Below are 14,572 nucleotides of genomic sequence, written 5' to 3' on the forward strand. Positions count from 1 at the left end.
ATGACAGGTTGTGTCAGTATAATCAGGTACAACACTGATTTACAACGGGGTATCCTGAGACAAGGATATTTACAATATGTAATTTATTTTTGACTCATGACATTCTGCCAACGAGATAGTTATTAATATTAAGTTCAGGTTTAATTATGTGTGTAAATAATAGTGACATTCATACACCAGAATAGATTAATTGCAACTAGTCATCATTTGTTTCATTTTTGCAAAAAATTAGGATGCAAAAGCAATTATTATTTATTTCCTCATTTGTGTGCTTACGTTTTAAGTAAAGAAGGAAGTTTTTTTGGGTTCTATCTTACTGGTGTCCTTTTGAGAGTGAAAAGTCGTTATACCTGTTGTATTATGTAAAAATCAAGGCCTAAGCAATGTTCTGCAGATAGCTGCTAATGTTTGAAAGGTTATGTTGGAACTTGTAGACCTGTTACCCCGGAGGACTGAGTTCTCCACCCTTGTTTACAGAGATAGTACACCGCCAGCCTCAGTGTTTGTACAGCGTATAAGCGCTGACGGTTATTAGACAGATAAGATACAAGGAGTTGTTATGTCTACATCTAAACTTTAGTCAGATTATCACATATGTTCACACAGATCCCTTTGAGGTAGTCATGTAGCCTAACAGAGCACATCCATGCAATGGTGTTTAACCGTGGTAATTTAATCTGTTCTGCTTTTTGCTTGACTACGAAGGGGGTGCGGTGGCGCAGTGGGTTGGACCACAGTCCTACTCTCTGGTGGGTCGGGGGTTCGAGTCCTGCTTGGGGTGCCTTGCGACGGACTGGCGTCCCGTTCTGGGTGTGTCCCTTCCCCCTCCGGCCTTACGCCCTGTGTTACCGGGTTGGCTCCGGTTCCCCCGTGACCCCGTATGGGATGAGCAGTTGTGTGTGTGTGTGTGTGTGTGTGTGTGTGTGTGTGTGTGTGTGTGTGTGTGTGTGTGTGTGTGTGTGTGTGTGTGTGTGTGTGTGTAGGTTACAGTGGGATAGGGTGGCACAGCAGTGCAGTGTCTAGCACTGGTGCCTCACAGCACCTAGGCCTTGCGATCAAACCCACCTTCAGTCTTGCTCAGTCTATGTGCAGTTTGCCTCTTGTTACCGTGTCGGAAAATTGAAAAACTATTTTCAAAGTAATTTTTGTCTGACTGATGCACAAGCACCTCCAAACTGCCCTATGCAGGATCTGTTGCACAATGAAATTTGACAGCATCTGAGAGCTGAGTGTTCTTTTTTTCCCCAATGATTCTCACAGCGAGGGGTGCGGTGGCGCAGTGGGTTGAACCGGGTCCTGCTCTCCAGTGGATCTAGGGTTCAAGTCCCGCTTGGGGTGCCTTGCGACGGACTGGCATCCCGTCCTAGGTGTATCCCCTACGCCCTGCGTTGCCAGGTAGGCTCTGGTTCCCCGCGACCCCGTATGGGAGCGGTTCTGAAAATGTGTGCGTGTGTGTGCGTGTGTGCGTGTGTGTGTGTGTGATTCTCACAGCATATGCAAAGAAAAAGACTATATAAGATATCACTGGGATTGAAAGGTAGAACAGATTTAAAGCAAATGCATTTCCTTATCCCTTTCCAGCTGTTGTTCTACTGTACCCTGATATTTGCACAATGAAACAGACCAGCCATGAGGGTTAGTCAAGCTCATTTCTATTGCTTCTTTATCTTGAGGGCTAATAATGTAACACGCCAGAGATATTCTTTTAGAGCTTCTATAAAATACTTTTTTTTTTTAAAGTATTTTTTGCTTCTGTCAGAACAACCTTATTTCAGATTAGGCACCTTTATCGGAAATAAGGTTGTTTACCAGAACAGAAGAAGAGAAACCGAAAATGACAGCAAAGGCTAAGGTGCTTTTGCTTTCGAAATGAGTCATTTGCTGGAAGTGTCTCGGTTGCGATCGCACTGAAAAGCACCGCTCAGCAGTCCGACGACGACTTGCAGCAAGCAAGGAGCCCACAAGGTTGATAGCACGGGTAGGGTCCACTTACTTGTTCATTTTAATGCTGTTAAGTGTTGTGCTGATGGCGATCGTCAAAAGTACGCTTCAAAAATATCTGAAGAGCGCATGCTTGTTCGGTACGTGCTGAACGGGTAATCATTAATACGGGCGGATTTCCAAAGCGGCTGTAAGTGATAAAAATAGCTATGCTGCGATGGCTGTTCAATAAGTGCATCCGGGTACTGAAGTGGTTTTTAAACAGCGCCAGCAGTACGTGTGTGTTTTGTTACACGCTGCCAGTCGAAAGTTTGAGAACAGACGCTGGAAACCGCTTGTAAAACGTGCTGGTTTGAATGGATGTTTACCGCTGTCTTCAACGTCACATAATATCCAGTGCAGAAAAGTTGAGCTTTCAAAAAGTCATTAGTTGTAAATTGAATTAAAAGTCTTGTTTATTCTGGAATCCCCAGAGGGGTGGGGCAGCCACTGACACTTAAACCCCCAGAAGTTTTGTCTCTCCCTTCACTTTCACTTTGGAGTTTTTTTGTTCTTTTACCCCATGGTCAGTGGGCATACTTATAGTTTTAATAACTGCATGGATACTGTAGTATTTTAATACATAGCCAACTATCTGTTTATTTCTTTTGCCTTTGTTCAGTGCTCTGTGTCACTATTTGAGAAGAGCACTCTATAAAAATAAATTGACAAGTCATTCACTTGATGGAAACAAGCTTTTGTTCCTTCTTCAGCCGTGTCCTGCTGTATCTTATTTTCAGAGTCAGAGTTGTTTGCCATTTGTGCAGTTATAATGGGTACACTGGGCATTAAAATCCTTGTAACGAGGCTCATAGCGATGTGAATAGACATCAACAAAAGAATGTGCTAATAAGGCAGTACAAATACAAGTATAAAAGGGCAAGTACAAACAAATACAAGTACACACACACATTTTCAGAACCGCTTGTCCCATACGGGGTCGCGGGGAACCGGACCCTACCCGACAACACAGGGCGTAAGGCCAGAGGGGGAGGGGACACACCCAGGAGAGGACGCCAGTCCGTCGCAAGGCACCCCAAGCAGGACTCGAACCCCAGACCCAGCGGAGAGCAGGACCCGGTCCAACCCACTGCGCTACCGCGCCCCCCAGTACAAGTACAATAAATAGTAAATAGTGAATACTGAGTAGTAATGTCCAGGGGTCTGGAAGAGAAGTAATAAAGTGTCGCAGTGCAGGATTACTCACTGCTAAGTAGTCTGATGGCCTGTAGGTAAAACCTGTTCTTAGAAAATTGGATAGAAAGGGCAAAGCAAAGGGTAATCGAAAAACTACACACACCCTTATAGACAAACCACTTTCTAACTCCAAACAAGAAACAAAAAGGGGGTCAAAACAAAGTCTTCTGTCACCTTTCTAATTGCACTGTTTTTACACTGTCTAAAGAAATAAAACAAACAAGTGTACAAGCAGTAGAAAGGCGATACAAAGAAAGAAAGAAGCCAAAATATCAAAATACCAGCATGAAGGTCAGCAGAAGGACAAATAGCACTATAAATACACACACACACATTTTCAGAACCGCATGTCCCATACGGGGTCGCGGGGAACCGGAGCCTACCCGGCAACACAGGGCGTAAGGCCGGAGGGGGAGGGGACACACCCAGGAGGGGACGCCAGTCCGTCGCAAGGCACCCCAAGCGGGACTCGAACCCCAGACCCACTGGAGAGCAGGACCTGGTCCAACCCACTGCGCCACCACGCCCCCTGCACTATAAATAACATAATAAAAATAATCACACAAGAATGGTTTGTTAATCCATGAGCAAGTTTTCCATTGGCTGCCCTCAAGTGTCTTTTCAGTATCTGGGAAGTCACACCTTTCCTGGTCCAGTGATTCAGTCCAAGCCAGGGGGAAGGGAACACCAAAACAGAAAACTTCTCTCTCTCTGCTAATGTAATGCGCATATTGTGTTTTCTTTGAGATATATGTCATTTTGGAGAAAAGCATTTGCTAAACGAATAAATGTAAATTTAAAACAAAATTGTCCTCCTGTGGATGTAACAATGGGGAACACTTAAGGTGTTATAACATTTTGCCAGCGAGCTACCAAAATTCAAAAGGCCATTATATTGCAAAATGTCTGAGTGTTCTGGGAAACATAACAATTTATCAAAGGCTATAACAGTGGTGCATTCTCACATTTGCCTCCATCATGAAGTGAATCATGCTTGGACAGCATGTAGCTGTTAGAGCTAGTCCCTTACCCAAAGGTCACCTGTTCAGGTTTCCTCCTCTGGCTGTAGTACCCTTGAGCAAGGTACTTACCCTGAATTGCTGTATTACAAAAATTACTCAGCTGTATAAATTGGGAAATAATGGTGAATACTTTAACGTTGTAAAGTGCTTTGAAGAAAACCATTATAAATGTAATGCTTGCCAAAAGTCATTTCAGGTTTGAAGATTACATGCAAGTATTCAAAATGTTGCAGTAAATCTATTCATTTTTGAAAAACAAACATGAATTGCATTTAACTTTGTAAAAGTTTAATTGGTTATTAAAGATATTGTGATGTAAAATCTACAGTATTGGGTTTTTTGGTCATTGTGTCAACTAAATGGAAGCAATACCATTAAATGAACTGCAGTCGTTTTACAATTATCTTAGATGTCGCCATTTCCGTTATTAAAAAAAGAAGGAGTGTGAGGTTTCTCTGTGTACAGGGTGTCAATCGACAGTAACAGCAGGGCGCTGTTGGGCCAGCTTTCAGGAGTCCAGTTTTATGGAGCACTAGGACCACTTGTGGGTTGCTTTGCTTTCACTCTTCAGTCCCGTTTGTCCCACACAAGTATTGCCCAGGTATACAGATACTTTTTTCTTCTTTTGTGTGTTTAGGGAAAGCAATTGCTTTATACAGAAAATGTCTCAGGAAATGCAGCAGATTTTGGCCATTGTTATTTCACCCAAAAAGAAATGGTGGTTCTATAGTATTACATTATTGAATCTGAAAAAATTATCAACAGAACAGGGACTCTCTGTATCAGAGGATCTATTGTAGCTCTTTTAAACCGTAATTTACTGCATATTAAAATATTAATCCATCTACTTAAGACGTTTGCTATGTTGAAGAATGTCTCTGCTGGAGAGAAAAGCTCTAAGCTGTGAGTAGGAATGCATTGTAAGTGTTTGCATTCCAGGGGGGTGGAGAGAACATGACTCATACACACAAGGTGTCTCCACCCTGTCAAACCCTACTTTTTCTCTTTGTTATCCACCCATTTTTACATATTTTGTGGCTTGGCTTAAGTTTCAGCCAAAGACGCAATATGTCACATTATGGTATGCCACTGCCAAAGGATGTGCAGAGTTACATGATAAACTCAAAAGCTGGTTATGCCACAGGCATATTCATACTTTTCGTCAAAACTGATAGGAATTCTTTCAGGAGCTGACGTCAATCAGGGTCTGGGAAAAATGGTTCTGCCTGGTTTCTGTTTTTCATTTCTTTGAAACACATAGTGACCAGTGAGTAGACAAACGTGTTAGATAAGAGGCTTCAATAATAATTTAAACATTAGAGCATTATAAACATAATGTAAATTAAAGAATGACCATATATAGTATTTTCACCAAGCATCTTTAGGCCTCATATATGCATTGTATCAGATAATCTGAGAAGGGCCACTAATGTCCTGGTTAGAGCTTTCATTTTGCATTCTGAATGTTATCAGCTCAAATCTTATGTTCCAGCCATATTAAAGGGTAAACAATTGTAAGTAGTTTGGGAACAAGACCTAATAGCAGCCCCCGTCTACATAAATAATAAGGAATATTTTTTTTTAACTACATAAGTACTCACCACTGAAATATAGCTAATATTTTGATAAACTGATAATTCATTAATGATTAACTAGTCTGCTAAAGGTGTTAAGTCTAGGGATATTTTCAAAACAGTCTGAGCTAATAATGTTGTCCTTGACATGAAGGTCTGACTGAATAATGTCAAATATTAATATGCAACAAAAATCCTTCATTTTGTAATTACCCTAATTTGCATAAATGAATATTTTTACAGTGTTGCCGGGTAGGCTCTGGTTCCCCACGACCCCATATGGGACAAGCGGTTCAGAAAATGTGTGTGTGTGTGTGTAAATTTTTTCTAAAGCTACAATATTGGTATTATTGCTCTCATAAAATAGAATTCGAGTTTTACTAAATAATTTCTAATACACAGCTTTGCCTGTGTAAATACCTTTACACAGCTACTCCTGTAATGTTATACAAATGTTCATACATATCACAAGAAAAAAATTATCACTAGTACGTCAATTTGGAATTGTGGATATTCAGATAAAGTTTTATGCAGCTACTCGCATGATGAACATTGGTTCATATGGTGGAAAGAGACTAAGTGTATTAAACAATCACGGGTCTGCATCTAAGTCTCGCTTTCTCTTAATGTAATGCACACATTGTATTTTCTATGAGATGTACGTCACTTTGAAAAAACCGTCTGCTAAATGAATAAATGTAAATGTAATACAGGGTTTTGCTTTTGATGCATTTCATGGTTATGTAAAAAAAGCCTTTTTCATTTAGCTCTTCTGAGGTGTTCTGTGTATCTTTTGTTTGTTTATGAGCAGTGCCAAACCAAGGATGACACTCACAATGGCCGAGCCAATGTGCCTCATTGAAAATGGCAACGACGGCAAACTACAGGTCATCCCACAGGCTCTTAAGGCCTTGGCGCAGATTGACCAGCGTGTTGTGGTGGTTGCAGTGGTAGGACTGTACCGCACTGGCAAGTCTTACCTTATGAACAAGCTGGCTGGCAAGAGGAAAGGTGGGGCTGATTTCCACTCGTCAAACTATGAACACGGGTATACCCATGCCTTTTCTTGTTCTACAGTGATTATTCCTCTGTTCTGAAGAGTCTCTTTGTTCCCACCAGGATTTGCCCTGGGAGCCACCGTACAGTCCAAGACCAAAGGCATCTGGATGTGGTGTGTGCCTCATCCAGTGAAAGAGGGCCACACTCTGGTGCTGCTGGATACCGAGGGTCTAGGAGATGTGGAGAAGGTGATATTTGAATTCTGATCATTTGTATTACATCATATATTTTTGGCCTTTTTCATGAACAGTCAGTCAGTCACAGAATTGACTTTGAAAAGCTGCCAGTTATTGTAATTTTATGCCTTTTTTAACCATGGAGTAATTAATTTCATATTAGATACATTTTTATTTTTATTTCAGTGAAACGTATAAATGTTGACTTATAAAATATACGTATAACTTTCTCTTTCACCCGCTCTCTCTAAATATGTATGTGTGCATTTATTCATTTAGATGATGCTTTTCTCCAAAGCAACTTACAGTGTTAAGCTATTCACAGTTATTTATCCATTTATACAACTGGGTAATTTTACTTTAGCATGACCTTGCTCAAGGGTACTACATCTAGTAGTGGGATTTTAACTTGTGACCTTTGGGTCCAAAGACTTCAGCTCTTACCACTATGCTATAGACATACAAAAGACATAAAAGTTGATGAAATCTTGTTCTATTCAGGGCACTGCACTATAAATTATACTCCCATAAACATTAATTCAGGGTAATTTAGCAGTTTAAGTACCTTACTCGTGGTTACTATAGGAGAGAGAGGTGGAATGAGCACCGGAGACCTTCAGCCTGCAATAATGGTCCTAACCACTACACCCTCTTCTGGCCAGTTACAGTGTCAGTTTACCCATTTTTTACCAAATAATGAAATTAAGGTCACACTTTACTTTTTGTCTTTAATTATTTAAACAATGAGGTTTTTACTAATGTTTTTCACTAATGTTCTTCTTGAATAAAAATAGAGCACAATCTGTCGCATAAATCCTCTCTGCTGCCTGAATGCTGACATTGGCATTTTCACACAAGTAAAAAGTAAAAACAAAAGATTCTTCCAGTTTTGTTTGCATTTTTCCAAATGTATTAAATTCAACTCTAGTTTTACCATGTCATTGAAACTGAAAGAGATAAGGTCCTTCTTTATATTGATTTCATGTGTAAAACTATACAAATTTACTGATGTGTCTTCACAGGGAGATGCGAAAAATGACATCTGGATATTTTCACTTGCTGTGCTGTTAAGCAGCACGTTAGTGTATAACAGTATGGGAACCATTGACAATGATGCAATACAACGACTGCAGTATCCTTTCAAAGGACCACATCTCATTCCCCAGTTGTCATAATGTTGACATGACCTGCAATGACTTTACATTATTGCTTATGTTAGCATAAATTTTACCATTTGACTTCAGGTTTGTCTATTTATGCTTATTTATGTGTGCATTATGGTATTATATTTGTCAAACATACTTCAGACAAGTTCTTTGAAATATTCTCCTGAATGGTGAGGTCATCAGCTATGTGACAGAGTTGACAGAGCACATAAAGGTGAAGTCAAAGGCAGACAATGAGGATGAATCCATTGAGTTTGTCCGAATCTTTCCTTCCTTTGTATGGACGGTCCGAGATTTCACCCTCACCTTGGAATTTGATGGAAAGCCAGTCACTGCTGATGAGTACCTGGACAAATCTCTGCAGCTAAAAAATGGTAAGAATACCAGTGTAGACTAAAGTCAGGGAACCTAACACTTAAGATTTATGTTTCTGTCAGGATTCCAGGTTGACTGAATGGAGGAATGATGAAACTACACACACACACACACACACACACACACACACACAGAAACCGCTTGTCCCGAGTGGGGTCATGGTGAGCCAGAGTCTAGCCTGACAGCCAGGGGTGCAGGGCCAGATGAGAGGGGCACACCCAGAGCAGGATGCCAGTCTGTCGCAGGGCACCCCAAGCGGGACTTCAACCCTGGACCCACCAGAGAACAGGCACAGGCCAAACCCGCTGCGCCGCCGAACCCCCCATGATGAAACTACTCTATTTCATAAACTAAGATACTTGACACATCCTCAGAATTGCTTTTTCTGTAGGGGCAAAGGAGGAGCTAGTGCACTGTGCATTTATTGGGTGCAAATTTCTTTTTCCTTTTTGTGTCTCTATGCAGTTGCAGATTATTTTTTGAATATGGCCAGCTCCCCGCGACCCCGTATGGGACAAGCGGTTCGGGCAATGTGTGTGTGTGTGTGTGTGTTTAATCAGATGTCTTAATCTGCCTTTTGTGCACGCAGTATAAGTGTTGTTATATTTTGAATATATCCTTGGTCTTTTCTATTCAGGACTAAAATTGTTAAACCTGTGTTGTCTTAAAATGTTGTTCCCTCTATATTGTACCAACAAAATGTTGGTTCAGGCAGAATTACCTAAAAGTCAGCTGCTGTAATTTCATTAACAGATGCTCTGGTCAGTTTTATGAAAATAGATTACATAGACTATACTTCCTGTTACTAAAATTGACTGACCATAACTCCTGTCTTCCTTACAAGGACATTCAAAAAAAGTCCAGGAATACAACATGCCCCGCAGCTGCTTGCGAAATTTTTTCCCCAGCCGGAAGTGCTTTGTGTTTGAACGCCCAGCAGCAACGGAGAAAATGAAAGAGCTAAGTGAGCTGAGCGATCGGGAGTTAGAGCCCTCCTTTGTGGAGCAGGCTAATGAATTCTGCGATTACATTTACAACAAGGCTGAAATCAAAACTTTGAAAGGGGGGATCCCTGTGACTGGCAGATGTGAGTATTAAGACTTTATACCTCAATCTGCAGCATCCTACTATTGCAGTAGCTTGCATTTTTAGTGTTTAATACTTTTAATATATTCCTGCTTCTGCTTGACAATACTAAATTATCAAAATTCAGCAGCAAGTTATCATCTCTGCCCAGTGTTAAAATTAATTACTGAATTAATTTGAAAAAATTAAGGCACAAGGAGTCTTATTTGTGAGCAACTAAACTGAAGACATGCACTATATCTGTCCCTAAGTGCTGGGGAACCTGGCCAAGGTGTATGTAGATACAATCTGCAGCAACCAGGTGCCTTGCCTGGAGAATGCAGTCCAGGCCCTGTCTCAGATTGAGAATGCCAATGCGGTGCAACGGGCTGTGGCTCACTATAGAGCCAAAATGGGAGAGTGGGTTGTCTTCCCAACGGAAACTCAGGAAGAGCTCTCCCAGATTCATGGTACAATGGTGAAAGAGGCGCTGAAGATCTTCATTGAAAACTCCTTCAAGGACGAGGATCAGAAGCACCAACTTGAGCTCATGGTATGTGTTTACATCAGTCGTACCTGGTATGGTATGCTTATCAAATGTGAAATATTAAAGTGTAACAGTTGAATAAATGAATATAACATATGCACATATCAATGAGTAAAGATTTATATAGTGAAGATATCTTCATTTCTCACTGTGAGCTGCTTTTCACATTCACTTCATAGTCCCAAATCTTGCTTGTGTTTTTGAACACATGTGTTAGGGTGGCATAGATCTCGGCGTCCACTCTTCTCTGCCACAAATTTCAAGTCTTTGATTAAATGTTTATTGAATGTTTGTATCCTGTAGTGACAAATATATTGACTCTATTTTAGAAAGTTCTGCAGAAAGAGTATGAGGCTATTTGTGACAAGAACATACAGGAGTCCAAGAAGGTCTGTCAGTCAATCATCAAACGTGTGTTCCAACCTCTGGAGGACAGACTCAGTTCTGGGTCTTACATGTCTCCTGGAGGGTATAGGAAATACAGCCAAGACATCCAGAATTACATCAGGAAGTACAGATCAGAGCATGGACGAGGAGTGATGGTATGATGTTTGTTAATATGTGAACTTGATCTTTAGCCTTTTAAAATGAATTGGAGATTATGTTGCAGCATATACTGAATTGTAGAGAAATTGTAACTGTATATAACTCATCACTTATTAACCTGATGCCTTCGTTCAAGGCAACTTACACCATTTAGTTTTTGTATAATACCTAAGAACTTAAAGCTTTTCTATTTGCTGATACAGGCTGAGGAAACACTGAAGGAATACTTGGAAGGGAAAAAGAAAACTGGAGAAACGATATTAGCTGCTGACCAGTCCCTGACTGAAGCAGAACACCAAATGGAAGGTGAAGCACTGTGTGTACGTTGCATTGTTTGTGTTTACTTCACGCCTCAGGGACTCATTTTGTCCCTATTTCCAAATCATAGTGGAGCGAGCACGCACTCGTGCCCTTGAGCAAGAGAAGCAAGCTGCCAAGGAGAAGGCTGAGATCTACGAGAGAATGATAAAGGACCAGCAGCACACCTACAACGAGAATGTGGAGCAGCTGTTGAAGAAGATGGAGGAGGAGCGGATAAGTGCCATGAGAGAGCATGAAAGGGTCGTAGAAGCAAAACTAAAGGTAAAAATCATTAGGAGCTCTGGAAGCCTAAGTTCCTGTTTTTTTCCCCTTTACTGTTGTTTTATGTCGCTTTATCCATAGCAACCATGCAATTTAACAGTCTATTCAGCTTTTATTGCAGCAATTTAAGCATCTTTAAGGGGACTACAGAACTGAAGTCAGTGTATCGCGCTGATAATCCTTACCACATAGTACTGTGTTGGTATTAGGTATTAGTTTAATGATATATCATAATCTTTACTAAATACTCTGGTGAAGCCCAAGACTCCAAATCTTGCTAAGTGGGAGCATAATCCTCTTTTAACACACCTAATATCAAATTAGGTAACAAGGACATCACTTTCAGTTGAACTGTGATTTTTGGAATGCATTGATGTGTTTGGTATCAGTGTTTCTCAACACACATTAAGAACAAATTAGTATACAGGTGGTCCCTGATTTATGATGGGGTAACATTCCTCAAAACCCATTATAAGTCGGAAATATCATAAGTCGAAAATGCATTTAATACACACCTCTGTGTGACAGACTGGGAGATGAGGATCGCTGCTGCTGCCCAGCATCGTGAGAGAGTATCCCACCACATATCGCTTGCCTGGGAAAAACACACACACACACACACACACACACAGAGAGTCTGACACCGCTTGTTCCAAGCAAACTACAGCCTTACCCAGCAACACAGGGCGCAAGGTTGGAGGGGGAGGGGACACACCCAGGACGGGACGCTAGTCTATCGCAAGGCACCCCAAGCGGGACTCGAACCCCAGACCCACCAGAGCAGGACCCAGCCAAGCCCGCTGTGCCACTGTGTCCCCCCCAGGAAAAAATCATAATTCAAAATTCAAAGTACAGTTTCTACTCCGTGTCTATTGCCAGTTCACCATCGTAAAGTCAAAACAATCTTAAGTTGAACCATCGTAAATCGGGGACCACCTGTATGCAGGAGAATCTGCCCAAAAATTTAGCCCCCTTCCACATATTCTACTTTTCTGTTGATCTTTTCTTACTCACTGCCTTCCGATCATGTACAACCTCACAGTGGTGTGTAGTACTTCAACTGAGATGCTGAGCCTGACACAGCATGTTTATTATTTCAGGAGCAACATGACCTCTTGAAGGAGGGCTTTAAAGAGAAAGCAGAACTTTTACAAAAAGATATTGATGGTCTTAATCGGCAGAGGGAGAAGGAGCAGGTTGAGTCTCCTTCATTATTTTCCACCATTCTGGATAATGTGGGACAAGCTGCAAGTCTCTTCTTACCAGGGATTCTTCCAAAAGTTGGCGGAATGGCTGTGTCCTATATGTCACGCTTCTTTAAATGATGGTACCAGACAGATCACAGGTGAAAGATGATATGATGAGATATAGCAGACTTAAAAGACATCTCTAGCCTTAAAGTTATACAGTCAACATTTTTCTTCAATTTCTTACTTGAGAAACAGAAACATTTACGTTAACTCTTACTCTAACTTCTTTTAGACTGATGTATGCAGTGTGAAGCACAACAAATTTCTCATCATTAGCGAGTGAAGGATCGACTTGATGGACACAACAGAAAAACGTTTGTATGTATAATTTCAAACGTAATCATTTCTGTAGTAATTCATACTTGACCAGGATGTGTACATGGGTCAAAGTGCTCAAAATGAATACCATTTCAAAAATGTTGCAACAAGTTTCTCTTCACAGCTGTTGTACAAATGGTTGGACAGCAAGAGATTTCTTAAAGCAAACCTTTTAATAATGGCCCACATCAGCAGAAGATTTTCTATTTGACACATTCTCTTTGCATGATGAGTGAGAAACAACAATTAAGTGTTATATCATGAGCACATTGACGGTATGACGGTAACATGACAGAAAATCGCAAGCTCACTGAGATCTTAGCCCAAGAGACATCACTACCTCTAGCCCTACAATTCATACCAAAAAAAGGCTGTGGAAATGTGTCCTTTAAAACACTGAACTATTGACATCCACCCTGTGAAAACTGTATATCCTGTAGTTTGTATTAAGAAGATGAGGAAAAGTGGTAATGAGATGTTCAGTCACATGATGAGGCTCCAATAATAAATGAAATAAGGTGGGCATTGAGCATCGTGTCCTGCTACTTTTTTGTTTTCACCACAGCAGCTGTGGTCTAGTATTGTTTTAGGCTCCAGTAATTACCTGATGCATTCATCATTCCTCCAGGCTTAAATTAAGATACTTTCACTTAGATATTTCTAACTTTTTCTGCCATTTCTGCAGATAGATATTCCATTAGCTGTATCCAGAGAAATTATTTATGAGTGACAAGAACCAACTTCCATTTCTCCTATCACCTCAGGTTTTTTTAATGTAACATTAAAGTATTGCATTATTATTTGATTATATTATAACTGTAATTACAATATTAAGCAATCAAGGAAGCAATCAGACTACAGGTTTCAGTGCCAGCTTCTGAGACTTGAGAATTGCTGCTTTTGCTTCCTCAACTGATCAGGCCCCCTTCTGAAGCAAAAGCGTGAACCGAGTTATGTGCACACAAAGGGATACCCAGAGATTATGTATTCATAGCAGAACTTTTAGCTGATGCACAAAAAAGCTACGTGGAGGAGCAGCAGTACCTGCAGAGCAAAGGGTCTCTGCCTCCCTATCCAGGCAGCATTACAGAGGTTCCCCTCACAGCAAGAGACGCTGCCTACCAAAACTGGTCCTAGCAGTTCTGAGATGTTCACACCAAGCTTGCATGCACTCTGTGTGGCACACCCCTTGATGACCATGATGTTTCCTGCAACTTGCTCTGTAAGAGAACCATGCAGAATAGATGAAACTAAGGTTCTGTTAATAGCGAGTGTGGAAAAAGCCAAGCAATGGCGGAACAGCTACCGGAGGACAACACTGTAAGAACTGGCTTGCGATTAAAAGGGTCCAAGTCCATCTCCTAGGAAGGACCAGAGCACAGAGCACCATGTTCTAAACCGATGTAGTGCTAAACTGCCGACCATTTGGCATATACCCAATGATCAAAGGGAATGCATAAGTATAAAATGGTCACTTATAGTCTGGGTAACTGTGTTAGTAAGAAAGTGCTATCAGTATTCTTGACCCAAATTTGTAACTTGTCTAGACTCTCTAGGCTAAAACAAGTTTTGTTAGGAGTTTTGTAACTTTTGGAGGAAATACATGATATATGACACAAGGATGATAACATAGACCCGTGCTGTCACCTCACCTCTAGCAGAAATGCACATGTCTTCCTTGCCCCGGCACTCTACTGTTTTGGTGCACTGGGATG

The 14,572-nt window shown here is 41.0% G+C and overlaps 2 protein-coding genes across 2 annotated transcripts in view; one reads left to right on the top strand and one right to left on the bottom strand.

Moving 5' to 3' along the window:
- The window catches only part of LOC114912578 (guanylate-binding protein 1-like), a 91,982-nt gene extending 89,816 nt beyond the window's left edge, over window positions 1-2,166 (bottom strand). The window contains exon 1 of the mRNA XM_029260096.1: window positions 1,994-2,166. The gene's annotated coding sequence lies outside the window, so the exon portion shown is untranslated. The remainder of the gene's footprint in view (window positions 1-1,993) is intronic.
- LOC114909117 (guanylate-binding protein 1-like) lies at window positions 1,853-13,604 on the top strand. Its single transcript, XM_029245932.1, has 11 exons — window positions 1,853-1,978; window positions 6,585-6,784; window positions 6,893-7,020; window positions 8,031-8,140; window positions 8,358-8,548; window positions 9,394-9,636; window positions 9,887-10,167; window positions 10,491-10,703; window positions 10,911-11,013; window positions 11,096-11,289; window positions 12,390-13,604. The coding sequence occupies exons 2-11, from the start codon at window positions 6,598-6,600 to the stop codon at window positions 12,612-12,614; spliced, it is 1,875 nt and encodes a 624-aa protein (XP_029101765.1). The 5' UTR covers window positions 1,853-1,978; window positions 6,585-6,597; the 3' UTR covers window positions 12,615-13,604.
- The last annotated feature ends 968 nt before the right edge of the window (window positions 13,605-14,572 follow it).

Source organism: Scleropages formosus, chromosome 18, assembly GCF_900964775.1.
Source record: "Scleropages formosus chromosome 18, fSclFor1.1, whole genome shotgun sequence".
Classification (NCBI taxonomy): Eukaryota; Metazoa; Chordata; class Actinopteri; order Osteoglossiformes; family Osteoglossidae; genus Scleropages; species Scleropages formosus.